The 14,027-nt window shown below is 42.3% G+C and overlaps 1 protein-coding gene across 1 annotated transcript; it reads left to right on the plus strand.

Moving 5' to 3' along the window:
- The first annotated feature begins 2,860 nt into the window (after window positions 1–2,860).
- On the plus strand, window positions 2,861–13,394 carry atad1a (ATPase family AAA domain containing 1a). The gene is made up of 10 exons (XM_085787885.1): window positions 2,861–3,017; window positions 3,579–3,779; window positions 3,957–4,055; window positions 4,192–4,312; window positions 5,473–5,673; window positions 7,473–7,579; window positions 7,681–7,770; window positions 8,941–8,991; window positions 9,217–9,395; window positions 10,713–13,394. The coding sequence occupies exons 2-10, from the start codon at window positions 3,606–3,608 to the stop codon at window positions 10,840–10,842; spliced, it is 1,152 nt and encodes a 383-aa protein (XP_085644011.1). The 5' UTR covers window positions 2,861–3,017; window positions 3,579–3,605; the 3' UTR covers window positions 10,843–13,394.
- The last annotated feature ends 633 nt before the right edge of the window (window positions 13,395–14,027 follow it).

A 14,027-nucleotide genomic window follows, 5' to 3' on the forward strand; every position in this document is an offset into this window, starting at 1 on the left:
TAATGCTTGGTTTCAGTGGATAATTGGGTTCCCATTGCCTTCATTATCAGCCTGCTGTCATTTCTACTTGAAAGCAAAATCAAATAAATACATGTTTTCTCTTTGAAAAAAAAAACAGGTCTTATGTTGTAATTGTAAAATGTAGTAGAATACTTTTATTTACTCACCCTCTGATTCACCAAACAGTGATTTTCTCCTCACATCAACAAGTCTGAAATCAGCCTACTCTAAATGCATGGATGGATGTGCCATTGGGAATGCATAGTCTTCTCACCTGTCTCAGGTGATAGGAGAGAAGGAGAAAACAAATTATCACCATTTTTTAAGCAGTTTTTTTCTCATGTTATCAGTGTCTCTGTAACCATGGTGAGGCCTGTGGAGTGGAGGGAACTGGAGGAAGCTGTCAGTCTGCAACTACAGCTGTAATCTTTATTCTGTGGTGATGTCGGTGGATTGTCGGCTTGCGTGAGTTGCCTTGGCAGAATGAACAAAGAGTGCAGGATGCCTGAGGAAGCCTCAGCACCATGTGAAATCCCTGTGTTGAGCGGTATCATGTCTCACCCAGACATTGGTTCTTTCATGCATCCCTCGTCTGCTCATCCCTCTGTCTTTTCATCTTTGCCAAATGACAATGATAGGCTTATTTGACATATAATAGACATGAATCATTTATATTACATCCCTGAACAGTTGGCAGCTGAGAGGTGCCAAAAAGGGCAACCAGGAGCAAGAGTAGCAGCCTCGTTATGGCGAAAGTACAGTGACTGAATGCAATACATTGTGTTTTTATGCATGCTCCTATTGTGTCTTTAAGAAGATATAGATCAGTAAAGATCCCTCTTGTTGGCGAATTTCACTCTTTCTAATAAGTCAACATTTATATATTTTCATAATCAGTTAATAAATGCATGTTGATCAAAATGTTCTGTATCTTTTTTCCACACAGTCAGAAGTCTATTAAAAGAAGCCAACATATGTTCACTAGTTAATATACTTGTGTGAATGGTCAAGCTCCAGCTCTTAAGTGTTTTCAAAATAAATCCTTTCAGTTCCTCTGGATAACAGGGAAAATAAATAATCCTCTCCCAGATGATTTCTCTTCCTGCCAGAGGTAATATCTCTTCCTGGGAGATTGAAAGGGTAATTAACTGCTGTATGTGACCATTTACTGAGGTGTTAAACAGTTTAACTGTAGTGTCTATTCACTGACCGGCAGTCACAGTCATAAAAAAATACAATAAACCACAGTGGCATAAGCTTCACCTTTCATCAGGAAGTTGTATCTTTTCCTGCAAAATAATCAGTCAGCAGCTTTAAGTTGTATTTCAACTATATGGCAGGGTGGAGGTTGACAGCCATGGGAGCTGAATGTGTTTTTGTTTTTTTGCTCCTGTCCGCTCGAGAGTGGTTGTTTGGGCAAGTTGCAAGGCGTTGTGGGATTGTGGAGCCCCGGCTGCACTTTGCAGATACACACGCCTGTGCTTTCATGCCCACACCCATCAAAATGGCCCTGTCAGGCTGCTATCTCCTGGGACTTCCTGCTACAGTACAGGGGGATTAAAGCTTTTTATGAAGCATTTTCACAGCCAAAGGTGTGTGCAGTAGCAGCCAGTTTGCTATTTTCCACAACAAGGGTGGACTTTCTTTACTGGACTCTTAAAGCTGGAAATGTGCTGGAAGGAATTTTGCTTCCAATTTGAACAACTAATTAGGCTACAAAGGGGGGGATGCTCACACAAGTACAGAACAACACAGAAGAAAAATGAAGAAAAGACAATCCCCTTTCTGTAGCACATTGTTCAAAATCCAGTTAATTATGCTCTCAGAGAAGAGTGGTAAACTGGGCCAGATTGTACTCCATCTCCTGTGGACTGTGAGGTGTACATTACACTGAAATGTTATTGTTTATTTTTGCTCGAGGGGCAGCGTTTAAGCTGATGCAAGAACTGTGAATCTTGTGGGAAAATACCAAATGAAGCATGTGTATTCATTAAATGATTTGATGTAAAATGCTTCAAATTACAGAGTTGGTGCACTTTTTCTGCAATTTTTCTGCACTAGTTTCTTCTCAGCAACATCTGTATTTCACTGGCAAAATCCTGACACATGGAGCAGTCTGGATACAAGCTGTAACAGCATTTTTAAATTTAGCTCACAATCTGTGACAATTAACAATCCCTTTGGCCCATGTGTGATAAATTGCTTGCAGGAGAAGCCCGTTTGTTACAGCCTTATCTTTGAGGCTGCCGTTAGGAGGACTGAATTATCCATTATCAGACAGCACTGGAAATGAGTGGAAACCAAACACAGATGAGGGCTGCAGATTTGAGCTATCTCTGACTGGGCTACATTTGCATGCAGCTTACCCCAGGACATGCTGGGGTGTTTGGTGTCCAATAACAGTCTAATCAACGAACACAGACAGCCCCTGCAAAACACTCTGCTTTAAAACATGAATTTTAAATAGCCTTTACTATATTTTACTTGAAATAAGCATTTCATTGAAAATATGAATGGTTTTAGACATGCCTCCACACAAAACAAACAGAACACATCTTCTTCTTTTATTATAAATAAAATCAGACACAAACATGGCAGAGATTTACTTATTGTCGTTATATTTTTAACAAACCTCCCTGTCCACTTCACCCACAGAAACATTAAATCCGTTAATAAATCTCCAATCTCACACACTATTATTTCCCCATCCCCACCGTCCTGTCCTGTGCTGTGGCCTCGGTAGTCCTCCATGAAGCTGTCCACGGTGCTGACAGCTTCACCTGTGAGCCGCCGCTGCCATCCAGCGGCCGACTGCCGCGCTGCCGGGGCGGAACCAAGGTGCTGCTGCTTGTTCCTACCCGGACGACCAAACGCGGCGCACCGTCGATGCTACTGTTTTGTATTTGCGATAACGAAACAAAAGCTGTGATTGTTGCGTTGAAGTAACAGCACGTAGGACCCTCTTCTCTCCAGTAAGCAGAGCCGTGAGGTTGATGTGAGCCCGGGCCAGAGCAGAGGTAACTTAATGTGTTCGGGTTTATATCTAAACAGGGCTGCTACTTAGCTTTAGCTTTAGCTTTAGCTTTAGCTAGGTTGCTAAGTTACGAGTTAACGTGATTTACTTGTGTGGTGGTATCCACCATGAAAGCAGCTGCTCTGTGTGTGGACAGGGATAACTTACTTAGACAGTGCTGGTGGAAACATGGTTAACACGTGACAGACGGCTTAGCTTCTCTCACACACACACATCTTCATCCACAAAGTAAAACACACTAACGCTGCAGCGCACTGACGTTAAGGTGTGTGTCTAAGTGTTTGATGAGATCAGCGTGTACTGCAGGTCTCCAACAAGCACTGTGTGACGGTTTTAAATGTGCAGCCTACTTCGTCAATACTTGTTGCCATTCAGTGTTGTGTTAGGGCAATTACGAATGTGCTACATTAAATTAAATTGTACATTGTTGTATTGGCTTTGTGTGCAACAGACAGACTTGAATCATGATGGCAGACTGCCACTCTTCTATCGCTGCATCATTTCCTAGCTGGTTTCGTTTCGTCTCCTTCCTCTCTTCACCCAGCCAATGGTCTGACATAAACCAGCAGAGATGCTGTTCAAAGATCTTCCCAGAGAGGCCCTGATGCGGCCGCTGTCCAGGAATGAAGTGGTGGGCATGCTGGTGAGGTTGACCATCTTTGGTGCAGCCACATACTACAGCATCAAATGGGTCATAGAAGCTATGGATCCAACCTACAAACAGAAAAACCAAGCCAAGAAAAGGGTATGTTAATCTTCACAGCATAAGTATGAAGTGTATTAAAAGAGTATGAGCTCAAGATGAAGACTGATGTTTGAGTGCCTTGCCTAACAGACATGGTAAAAGAAAAGCCTGGAGCAGCTTTTTGCGCTCTGTTATCCCCATGTGTCTTCAGCTGAGTTGTGTGGTTTATCTATCCAGGCAGAACAGCTGATGAAGAGGATTGGTGTGGAGGGAGTCAAACTAACAGAGTATGAGATGAACATTGCATCTCACCTCGTCGATCCACAAACTATGAAGGTAAAAGTCGTAATCTTCACTCCATGACTGTCAGATTATCAATCAACTGAAAGCAATTTTGCCCTTCTCTGTACGTGCACTTTCCCAGAAAAAGAACTCGGACAGAATTGTTTGACAGTGTTCATCCTTCCTGCAGGTGTCCTGGAGAGATATAGCCGGCCTGGATGAGATTATCAATGAGCTGCAAGACACCGTCATCCTTCCCTTTCAGAAAAGACACCTTTTAGCTCACTCCAAACTCTTTCAGCCTCCTAAAGGTATCACAGCAGGTCCCTCACAGAGAACTGAAATGGTCATTTACACCTTTATAAAACAAGATAAACCTGTCATGGTAATTGTGAGTATTTGTGAGATCTGTTAAGGGACTGAAAGCTGCACATTGATATCTGACAAACAACAACAACAAACCACATATTGAAAACAATGACAAGGCGCTTTCTTCCATCCCTTTATTCATTTCACTGTTTTACCTACGTTTGCACACAGTATTCAGCAGTATAGGATGTGGTCGACGTCCCACATGGGCATATCCGGGCTCAAAGACGTCTATCGCCAGTTGGGTTCCCAACTGAGAATATATTTAAAGCTTGCTTATTATTATTTATTTGCCAATTTATGCCTTCAGTCTGTGAAACAAGTGCTGAGAACAGGAGATAACCTTTCAACTGCTTTTTAATATCACAGTCAATACTTATCAATATCAGCATTCAAGTCAATATTCTAAACCAATACATTAGAGAATAAACCCAAAATAATAAGAGGCATTGTTGCAATATCTGACTGCACTGCATGAAAAGGTAGAGATATCAAAACTTGTTAATATTTCATCTCAGCTTGCTGTTGTCTTCATCATTATTCTTAGAGAGCCATTCGCTACATTTTGCTTCCATCTGGAGTTATGTGCCAGAAAGCATCTGACAAGATTTATGCACATAATGCACACAGATTTATGCAGTGTGACAGCAGATGATCACTTAGAGGAATACTTTACTTTCTGTAGCGAGTCTTTACTGTTTGGCATGAAGCTTTATACACAGCCTCAAGGATGAGTCAACATCCACAATTAGCTGCTTTGGGAATCCAGCTCCATCCCTCGACTTCCAGCTTTGTTTATATCATGTAACTTATAAAAGTTTTGCCTGTGGGAACAGATTGGTTGAGCTGGGCCAAATGCTCTGTTTGTGTATGAGCTGCAGAACACCAAGTTAGGGAAAAAATGACACACTTGAGGTTTTTGAGTTTTATTTATTGAGTCGTTTTCCCCTTCCTCTCAAAATGGGTATATTTTACAGATATACAATATATGAAAAGTATTGTGCACACTCCAGAGATACATGCAGGGAATATGGAAGATGTTTGAAACCAAAACCTAACAGGGGTTGAAAGACGATGACTAATTTATATTCTTTCCTTGCAGGTGTTTTATTATTTGGTCCGCCGGGATGTGGGAAGACCATGATTGCCAAGGCAACTGCCAAAGCCTCAGGGTGCAAGTTCATCAACCTTCAGGCCTCCACTCTGACAGACATGTGGTATGGTGAATCGCAGAAGCTGACTGCTGCAGTCTTCTCACTGGCGGTCAAAATCCAACCCTGTATCGTCTTCATTGATGAGATTGGTGAGTTTATCTTGAAAGTGTCACTTTATTACACTGTCTGATGTTGTTATTCTGTCAAGACAAATGATAAGGTGATATTTAAAATAGAAAATCTGATTTAGTCAGAAAAGCCAGATATAGTTGTGATGTTTTGAGAGTTTCCCTCAACATTTTCTTCTTGTGAAGCTGGAAAAGCAGCCACACCTGAAACTGTCCAGGTCATTCATAATGTCCTTGGTGTCATGCCAGGGACAGGGATTTGTAAAGACAGACTTGTAAGCAGCCCCAAAGACACAGTCCTGATTATATTTAGATAGATTCACATTTTCATATTTTATAATATAATATAAAAAAGAATGTTGAATCAACTATTGGCAGTTTGATGACAAAAGTTGTTTACACTGGCTATACAGACAACTATCTCTGGATTATTCTGATACTAAAGAAAACTTCTGCTCAGTCATGATTTAGAGTCATGCTTTCTAAGGGCGAGTTCACACCTAAAGGTCCGTTATCCGAGCCGAACCAACGCAAGGATGGTACATGGTTGCAGTTTTTCAATTGGTCCGGTTTGCGTTCACAAAGGCCAAACTCAAACGGTCCAAAAACTGTAAACAAAAGTCAGATGGCCGCAAATGCCCTTCAGTTATTGGTCACAGTTTAGGCAAGTAGAACGACTTCCTGGCATCATGGAGCATCGTCGGCTTATTGTCATGTTGGTGCCGAGTTTGAGTGTATATCATCAGACTTTAAAGCGCCGCGCATATGAATGGCAGTAAATAATGTATTAATGCATGCATTTAGCTGAAGAGGCTCTGCAGTCAGACGGTCATATCACAGAAGACCACAGGAAGTAACGAGAGCATACCACAGCCTTTTTTATTTTGCCATACGAGCGGGACCAGTGGACAATAATACGTTTTACAATCATAAACATGTAAAAATAAAATAGTTGGTTCATCATAACAGCAGCTCTTGTTCACAGAAGCCATGCAAGTGATGCATAAAACGGTGAGCTTCCTGTGATTGGTGCGGATGGGGTTCACACCAGAAGTAAACCGCTCTAGAGTTCACCAGCTAGCGGACCGAGGCCAGCGTTCACACCCACCCAAACAAACCGCACCAAGGGGGTAAACAAGGCTGGTGTGAACGTGACCTAAGTTGCTTCAACTAAAAATATATTGTGAGTTTACATTTGAATGAGCTCCTAGATGGAGGATGATATTTGGTGGTTGTTGTGGAAACGTGGCATTAACCTGCTTTCATCAGGGGTAGGGTTAGGGTCCATGAGCTGCGTTTTGCTGCTGCTGCTGCAGCTTCAACTGCTGCCTGTGTTTGTGAGTGGGCCCATTCACAGAAACTAACTTCCTGTTGTTTCAGAACACCAGCATGCAATGCAGCCAATGTTTTAATTGTCATTTTGTTGTGTATTTAATGTCTCATTATGTGACAGTGAAAGTGGAGGTTGTCAGGAATCAATGTGCAAGCTGCCTGGAAACTGAACCAGGGACTTGCTGCTCAGGCCATTTGCGCCCATGTGGTTTGCCCTCCAGCCATTCAATGTCATGCTGTGTTTTTCCCATATCTCTCCCTCTGTGCCGGGTGTGCCCCAACCCCCCACCGTTAAAAATAATCTGGTGCAGGATAAAACAATGCTTAAATCCATTGGGGCAATATCAGGCTAATACACAAGCAAAGCAGCATAATCCAATTTCATCCACATGAAATAGCCCAAACTAATCTCAGCCTGTTGGTCTCAGTGGGATATGATGAGTTTTGTGTAGATGCCGTCCTCATGCGCTGTTTTTTTCCTGTGTTAGAGTCGTTTCTCAGGAATCGCTCCAGCCTGGACCACGAGGCCACAGCCATGATGAAGGCCCAGTTCATGAGTCTGTGGGACGGCCTAGATACTTCCTCAACCACCCAGGTAAAACAGCCAGAGCTCTACCTGCCTGTGCTCTGTTTTAGGAGTCAGTGTAAAATGTGGTGACTTTTGGCACGTTCACATTGTGACTCTTTGAATCGTAGGTGATGGTGATGGGAGCTACAAACCGACCACAGGATGTGGACCCAGCCATTCTGCGGAGGATGCCCGCCACTTTCCATGTTGGCCTCCCAGTAAGACAAACACCAGCACAGATGAACACCTATATAAATACAATTGATACTCATATACATACATACAGTTTGTGATGGCAAAGGCAAGGTGAGGCAGTTTTATTTGTATAGCCCATTTTTACAAACAGTTTGTCTCAAAGGGCTTTACATCCCATCATAACAACATCCTCTGTCCTTAGACCCTCACATCCACTGAGGAAAAGCTCCATGGAAAACCCTTTTAACAGGGAAAACCAGGAGAAAGCTCAGGGTGAGCAACAGAGGAGGGATCCCTCACCCAGGACAGAGATGTTGTTACAGACAAGAAAACAGTTTATAACAGAGAATGTGAGAAACATGGAAATGTTAACGAGCTGATGGAGGCAGCTTCTGGTGGGAGGAGAGGAAGGGGGAGCAGGCCAGCTTGGGAGGACTGGATGGCAGACTGGTTCGTGGGAAGGGAGGGCAGGCCGTTTTAACGGTGATATGTTACTTCCAATGGGCTCTATGCACAGCTCCACCACTTCCTGAATTTAAGGCAGCTCTTTTATTTCCTGTCTGAGTAGTCACAATGGTCAGACACACCTGGATTAATCAGTTTGTCCAATAATGAAAGACAGGAAATGAAGAACCTGCCTTAAATTCAGGAAGTGGTGGAGCTGTGCATAAAGCCCATTAGTAGCTTTTATATCTTACATTATCACACTCTCTTTTCAAATGTACAGGGTGAACGTATCCATAGTACATATAAAACACTAGAATAAACTTCTGTTTGCAGATAATAAACTCTAGGCCCCACTGCACCAGCACTCGTCTTCATTCAGTGAAGGAAAAGAGAGAAACACACTGAAGTGCATGTCTCTCTCAGATTGTGTAATGGCTGCTGGCCAAACCACAGGACGAGTCCCATATCTTGCATATGCACAGTGAATGTTTGTGAATTGTTGATGCTTTAAGAATTAAAATCTGAGGTGTTTTTTAAACTATACAGGTAATTGCTGTCTGCAGCCAATGTATTCCCACATATTGTTTATGTGTAACATGTCTGGGCAGTTTTAATTGCACTCACACAAGTGTCTAATGCTAAGAAAGTCTTAAAACGTGTCATTAGTTGTTTGTTTGTTGATAGATCCATCCTTTTATTCCTCTTTGATTTTCTTAATAACAACCAGTGTCCGTCCCTCTCTGCAGTGTGTGAGACAAAGACAAGATATCCTGAGGCTGATTTTAGCAGGAGAAAATGTAAGTATGACTTGTAATCATCTAGGTAACAAGTCATTCACAGCGCTATTGTGTCTTTAAGACAAAATCTCACACTTTCACTGTCAAGTCACACTAAAGTGAATCTTATTACCCGTGAACAGTTGGCACTTTAACGGCAGTAACAAACATGACCAAGGACTAGTGACACCTAACGGATCAATGGTATGTAATTGTCTCTTTTTGCTGTCCTGCGTCTCTCTTCAGTTGAGCAATGCCATTAATCTGAAGGAGATAGCTGAGAAGACAGAGGGCTACTCTGGCAGCGACCTGCGGGAGCTGTGCCGTGACGCTGCCATGTACCGAGTCCGGGACTACGTCCGCAAGGAGCAGATGAGACAGATCGCTCAGCAGCTCCAGGACTGCCAGGAGGAGGAGGAGGAAAAGTACAAACACCCACAAGATTTCACTGCCCTTGTGTCCATTGACTTCTCTTTGTTTAACTATAGTACTCAACCTTAACAGTGTGTGAGCAGGGCTTTGCAAAACATTCAAGATTTTGAATTAGCATTTAGACTGTGGGATATCAGAACTGATAGTGATTAGAATAAAAGATGAACACCCAGTCTTCACATGCACAGCTACTAGAATCCTGATCACAAACTACTGTGTTTCAATAAAATAAACATTATTAGAAGTGGATCTAGGTGGTTTTAAAAACATCTGATATTTTATAAAAGGTCAAATATCTGATCTGTGTAACCCATGAGCTGTTGCTAAGAGTCTACTAAAACTCCTCATGGAGCAAGGCATTGCTAACAGAAGAAATATTTAAAACTGTTACTTTTCATTCTTCAGTCATCCAAACACTACACTTGTGGCTCTCTGCAGTTCTGATTCTGGGTGTCAGCATGTTGTTTTAAGAGAAGAAGAGGATTCAGAAACAACTGCTAAAAGGGTCATTCTGCATTTATCTGTTCTCCGTTCACCTGCGATCCTTTAAAAAATTGTCAGAGCGGCGGAATCGTTAAAACACACAAGAAGATAATAACTCATACAAATTTTAAGATATTCAAAAAGAGACATTATAGGGCTATTAATGTTATTTTTAATGTTAAAGCAGCAGTAAGCGATCCGGTGGTTTTGGCTAACTTCCTGTCAGCAGATGGAGTTAGCAGTCCCCGCCCTCGTCCCTACGTCACCACATTCAGGCGCATCCCTTGGCTGCACACACAGAGAGGACTGCCCCTTTATGCCGTTCTCTCTCCTCATTGGATAAAGGTTGTAGGATACAAGGAAAGTTTTCTCCTGGGCTCAGAGCAGAGCAGAGTGACTGACAGACCCGTGTTTCAGACCAAACACTCTATAGAAGTGATTGCTGTCGGAAGATACAACTATTTAAGACTTAGATTAACACAAACATTCACCTTACTTCTGCTTTAATGGACGCTATTCTCCCACGATGCAAAGCAGGAAATAAAGGAGCTGATCTTAAATGAACAAGATGTAGAGTAACTCTGGGTGAGGGTGAAACAGGTTCAGGAACATCTCTGCTGTCTGTTCCAATAACAGTTTTATTTATGGTCAGTAGCTGATATAATATATCGTTTCCTGGTAGTTTAAACTGGTTAAGTACAGTATATTGATTCCTTTTATACTACAGCAATAACAGTATACTACTATGAAGAGTGGTATAGTGTGTAGTGTTGAAAGCTTTTGCTTCTCAGCTGCTGACCTCTGTCCTTTTGTTTGCTTTGCTCCAGACCTCTGGGTGAGGAGCGGTTGCGGCCAGTTACCCAGCTGGACCTCCTCTTCGGCCTGGACAAGATGAAGGAATCGAAGCTGGCCACGGCCTCCATGCTGCCCAGTGTGTCAGAGGTTCCCCTGGACTAAACACCAGCAGCAGCACAGTGTGCTCCAGCTCAGCGAGCAGGGACCGGGCAAGCCAACACAGACCGAGACAGCCATATTTTCCTCAACTTGATTTATCCAGACAGGTTGTTTTTCCGCATGCACGGTTTCAACAAAGTCCCACTACATGTCTACAGTTACAGTGCAGTCACAGATCTACAGTCTCCTCCTGCTGACCACCAGCAGCTCCACTGTCCACACTGATTTATGATGGTGTAGTGGTGCCTTGCTCAAGGGCACCATTACAGTTTCTGTGGAAGAGGAGACAACATTTTTCACAACCTCTATGAATCTGTCTGAAGTTACTGTTAGTAATACTACAAACTGCTGTACTACCACACTATGCAGTTTCCTCCCCAGCACTGACTTACATCAAGACAGGAGGGAATTAAGGAGGATGCATCATGACACATGAGTCGTTCAGTCTGGACTCACTCCAGATCAGTGTAATCTTGCTCAGTTCCTCAATCAGATATCACTCCATTCATACATATCATTCATTTTCTGCAAACAGATGTTTGCCTAACAAAGACTTAAATGACTTTACAGTGATGTTATCCAGGCCCTTTGGAAGAAATTGTTCAGCTGATCCTGGAGGTCTCATTACAATATACATATATCCTGTGCTAATGTTGTATGATAGAAAACAGCCCAGTAATGCTTTTCAGTAATATAACACTCTGGTCTAAGAAGAAAATGCTTCATTTTCAGGGATACTAGTATCCACTCTAAGTCACAGTCATGAATGTATTATGTGTTTGAAATGTCAAATTTCAGTTTGAATATTTAAAAAGAAGTTACTTATCCTGAATCCTTGACCTCTACTTTTTAAACTAAGACTGGATGCATTTAGCCAGCAGTGAGGTTGTATCTGCAGTAATACAATACTCGTATCACAAGTTACTACTCCCAAGGAGCATTAATTTAAAGTGTTGCATGTAAATGTGTAGTTAAATGTGCAGTCATGAGGTCAGCACTGCTGCGGATGCTGTGAGGTCACAACATATGTATGACAAGGAAGAGAAAGAGCAGAGCAAAGTCAGCCACAGGTGAAATAACACGTGGGCTGTCTCTGTCAAAGAGCTCAGACAAACCCCTCTACATCATTCCACATGGGACTTGGTGAGACCACAGTCATTGTGCATCATGTCAGCATTAGGCATAAAATCAATCACAACACAATGCATTTGGTCTGACAGGCCAATATCAGTGCAGCCCGTGCGGCAGCTATTTCCCAGGACGCGTAGACAAAAGCAGATAACAAAACAAACATTCTGTGTCAAGTGGAAACCGAGTCACCACTTAAACCCTTTAATAGAAACCACAGCTGTAATGATCTGAGGCGGGCGCAGCAATAAAACACATCCTACATCCTATTATCTCAATAATCGTTATCCTACTACTAAATGACTGTAAAAAATCTACTTAACTGTTGTGTTAACTGCTCAGCCCTCCCAGCTGTTTGCAGGTGTGTTCGTTTTGTGCCGTATGCATGTGTGTAAAAGTGCAAGCAAAACATTGGACTTTGAATACAACTGGAATTACCACATCAGATGAAATGGTCTTTTAGTGCATTTAAAGCTGCTTTGTACCACAATGATAATTTCCCATCCCAAAAGACAATAGCTGACACATCTTCAAGTTAAAACCTCACCAGTGTTTTCACAAACATTTTTATTGTCATATTTATTGTGCCATTATCATTACCGGCAAGTCCCTGTTGTTTTACTTGGAATGTTTTTGTAATGAACTTTTCTTATCGTGTTTCATGCGTCAATCAGTGACCGAGCGACGGCTGTCATCGCAGCACGCATCAGGGTTACTTTTATTTTCACTTTGTGGAGAGCACAACTTCAGAATTCAGATGCTTTCAATCAGCTGTCAGTCTGAGGTTTCTGTGATGTGCTTTTCTGCCTCTCCTCTGTGTCATTCTTTTCCATAAGGTCACTGCATGTGCTCTGAGATGTGTGCAATGGTCTCACACTGACCTTTCTCCCATGCAGGCACCGCGAGCCAGGGCATGTTTGTCATTCAGCCAGTACCATGTGGTGGCACTGTAGCTTCACTGTCCTGTGACTGAGGCAGGAGCTACAGGCTGAGATGTGGGCTGCTTTTATTTAGAACAGATGTATAACATTATGGTGGAGAAATAACATTATCAAATAGAGAACCCTGCGTACTGGATTGCCTCTCCCTTATTGTTTCATTAAGTGATATTTAGACATCTGTTGCTCTTAATTAGAACACCACAGGTGACAGTTAAAGGTCAAAATGTTGCTATGTAAACCACTAATTGTGTGACTGCAGATTGCAGGTCTTCGTTGCCTTCCTTGGAGAAAGGTAACACCTGTGTAAATGCTTTTCCCTCAGTGCAATCTCGCTCCCCAGATCCTTCACCAATTATTTGCAGAGACTTAATTCTATGAATTCAGTCTCCATTTGCAGTTACTGTAAATTATACTACCAGCTCTGTGTATGTGTTATCTATGAAATTGTACTGTAAAGTGTATTTATTAAATTAAGCTGGAAAAATGTTTTTATTTGGTAGTTTTTTTTAATTGTTTGTTTTTCTTTACCTTTCTTTGTACGGCTATAACAGCTGTATCATTCAGCATAGATTTCACCATTTGTCTTTGTCTTTTCCTTCTTCAAGTCTATTAAATGGAAGTTAATGAGTTAACTTAAGTTCGGGAGCAGGCGATGCAGGCGGCGGCTGGTGCAGAGAGATGGAGCTCCGGTGGATCTGCAGAAACACAGAGAGAGTGAGAGACACCGGAGGGGGAGGGGAGGGGAGGAGAGGGAAGGAGAGGAGAGGGGAGGGGAGAGGAGGGGAGAGCAGTAGCGGCGCCAGGATTTTGATTGTGGGTGGGCCTTCAGAAAACTAGTGGTGTGCAGATCGATACTGAAATATCGATACTTCCGATACCAGGTCTGTGTGCTCTAGAATCGATACTCAAATGAAAATATCGATACTTTTGATACTTCAGTCATTTGTGGTTATGCATATCATTAACAGGAACACAGTGGAAAGTAACTAAACTATTCAGATCTTGTCTAAATGACACGCGGTTGGTGGGAACTACTTTTTCTTCCGCCCGGGTAAGTGCATAACGCGTAAGCTGCTCACAAAGTCAGTCTACCTCAATATAGTTCAGAGTTTAAAATAA

The sequence above is a fragment of the Trachurus japonicus genome, chromosome 9 (assembly GCF_045865225.1).
Source record: "Trachurus japonicus isolate A0001 chromosome 9, Traja_1.0".
In the NCBI taxonomy this organism is placed as follows: Eukaryota; Metazoa; Chordata; class Actinopteri; order Carangiformes; family Carangidae; genus Trachurus; species Trachurus japonicus.

Excerpts from the sequence above, each read along its gene's own strand:
- atad1a (XM_085787885.1), top strand. The coding sequence starts at position 3,606 with ATGCTGTTCAAAGATCTTCCCAGAGAGGCCCTGATGCGGCCGCTGTCC. Across the intron at positions 4,313-5,472 it reads ACTCTTTCAGCCTCCTAAAG|GTGTTTTATTATTTGGTCCG; the intron begins GTATCACAGCAG and ends CTTTCCTTGCAG. Across the intron at positions 8,992-9,216 it reads TGATTTTAGCAGGAGAAAAT|TTGAGCAATGCCATTAATCT; the intron begins GTAAGTATGACT and ends GTCTCTCTTCAG.